At 60.5% G+C, this 223-nt stretch overlaps 1 protein-coding gene across 1 annotated transcript in view; it reads right to left on the bottom strand.

Annotated features, from left to right (window-relative positions):
- The window catches only part of EMH_0069200 (uncharacterized protein), a gene marked incomplete at both ends in the record, with an annotated part of 5,693 nt that overhangs the window by 1,381 nt on the left and 4,089 nt on the right, over positions 1-223 (bottom strand). Inside the window, 2 exons of the mRNA XM_013498840.1 lie at positions 3-89; positions 170-223. Of these exons, the coding sequence (XP_013354294.1) occupies positions 3-89; positions 170-223 (141 nt within the window). The remainder of the gene's footprint in view (positions 1-2; positions 90-169) is intronic.

The following is a 223-nucleotide window of genomic DNA, read 5'->3' as shown; positions in this document are numbered from 1 at the left end:
TGCTGCTGCTGCTGCTGCTGCTGCTGCTGCTGCTGCTGCTGTGTTCTGCTGGGAGTGCACGCAGCGAGAGACGGAGAGCAGCAAAGAGCCTGGGGTCAAAGGGCAGCCCCTCCTCGTCCAGCCCCTCAACTCTCACCCCATAAACTTTTCCTGCTTCTATCTCTCTCACTGTCTGCTGCTGCTGCTGCTGCTGCTGCTGCTGCTGCTGCTGCTGCTGCTGTTC

The sequence above is a fragment of the Eimeria mitis genome, genomic scaffold, assembly GCF_000499745.2.
Source record: "Eimeria mitis Houghton genomic scaffold, Emh_scaff3752, whole genome shotgun sequence".
NCBI lineage: Eukaryota > Apicomplexa > Conoidasida > Eucoccidiorida > Eimeriidae > Eimeria > Eimeria mitis.
The sequence above is the reverse complement of the archived record's forward strand: the minus strand, read 5'-3'. Positions and strand labels throughout refer to the sequence as shown.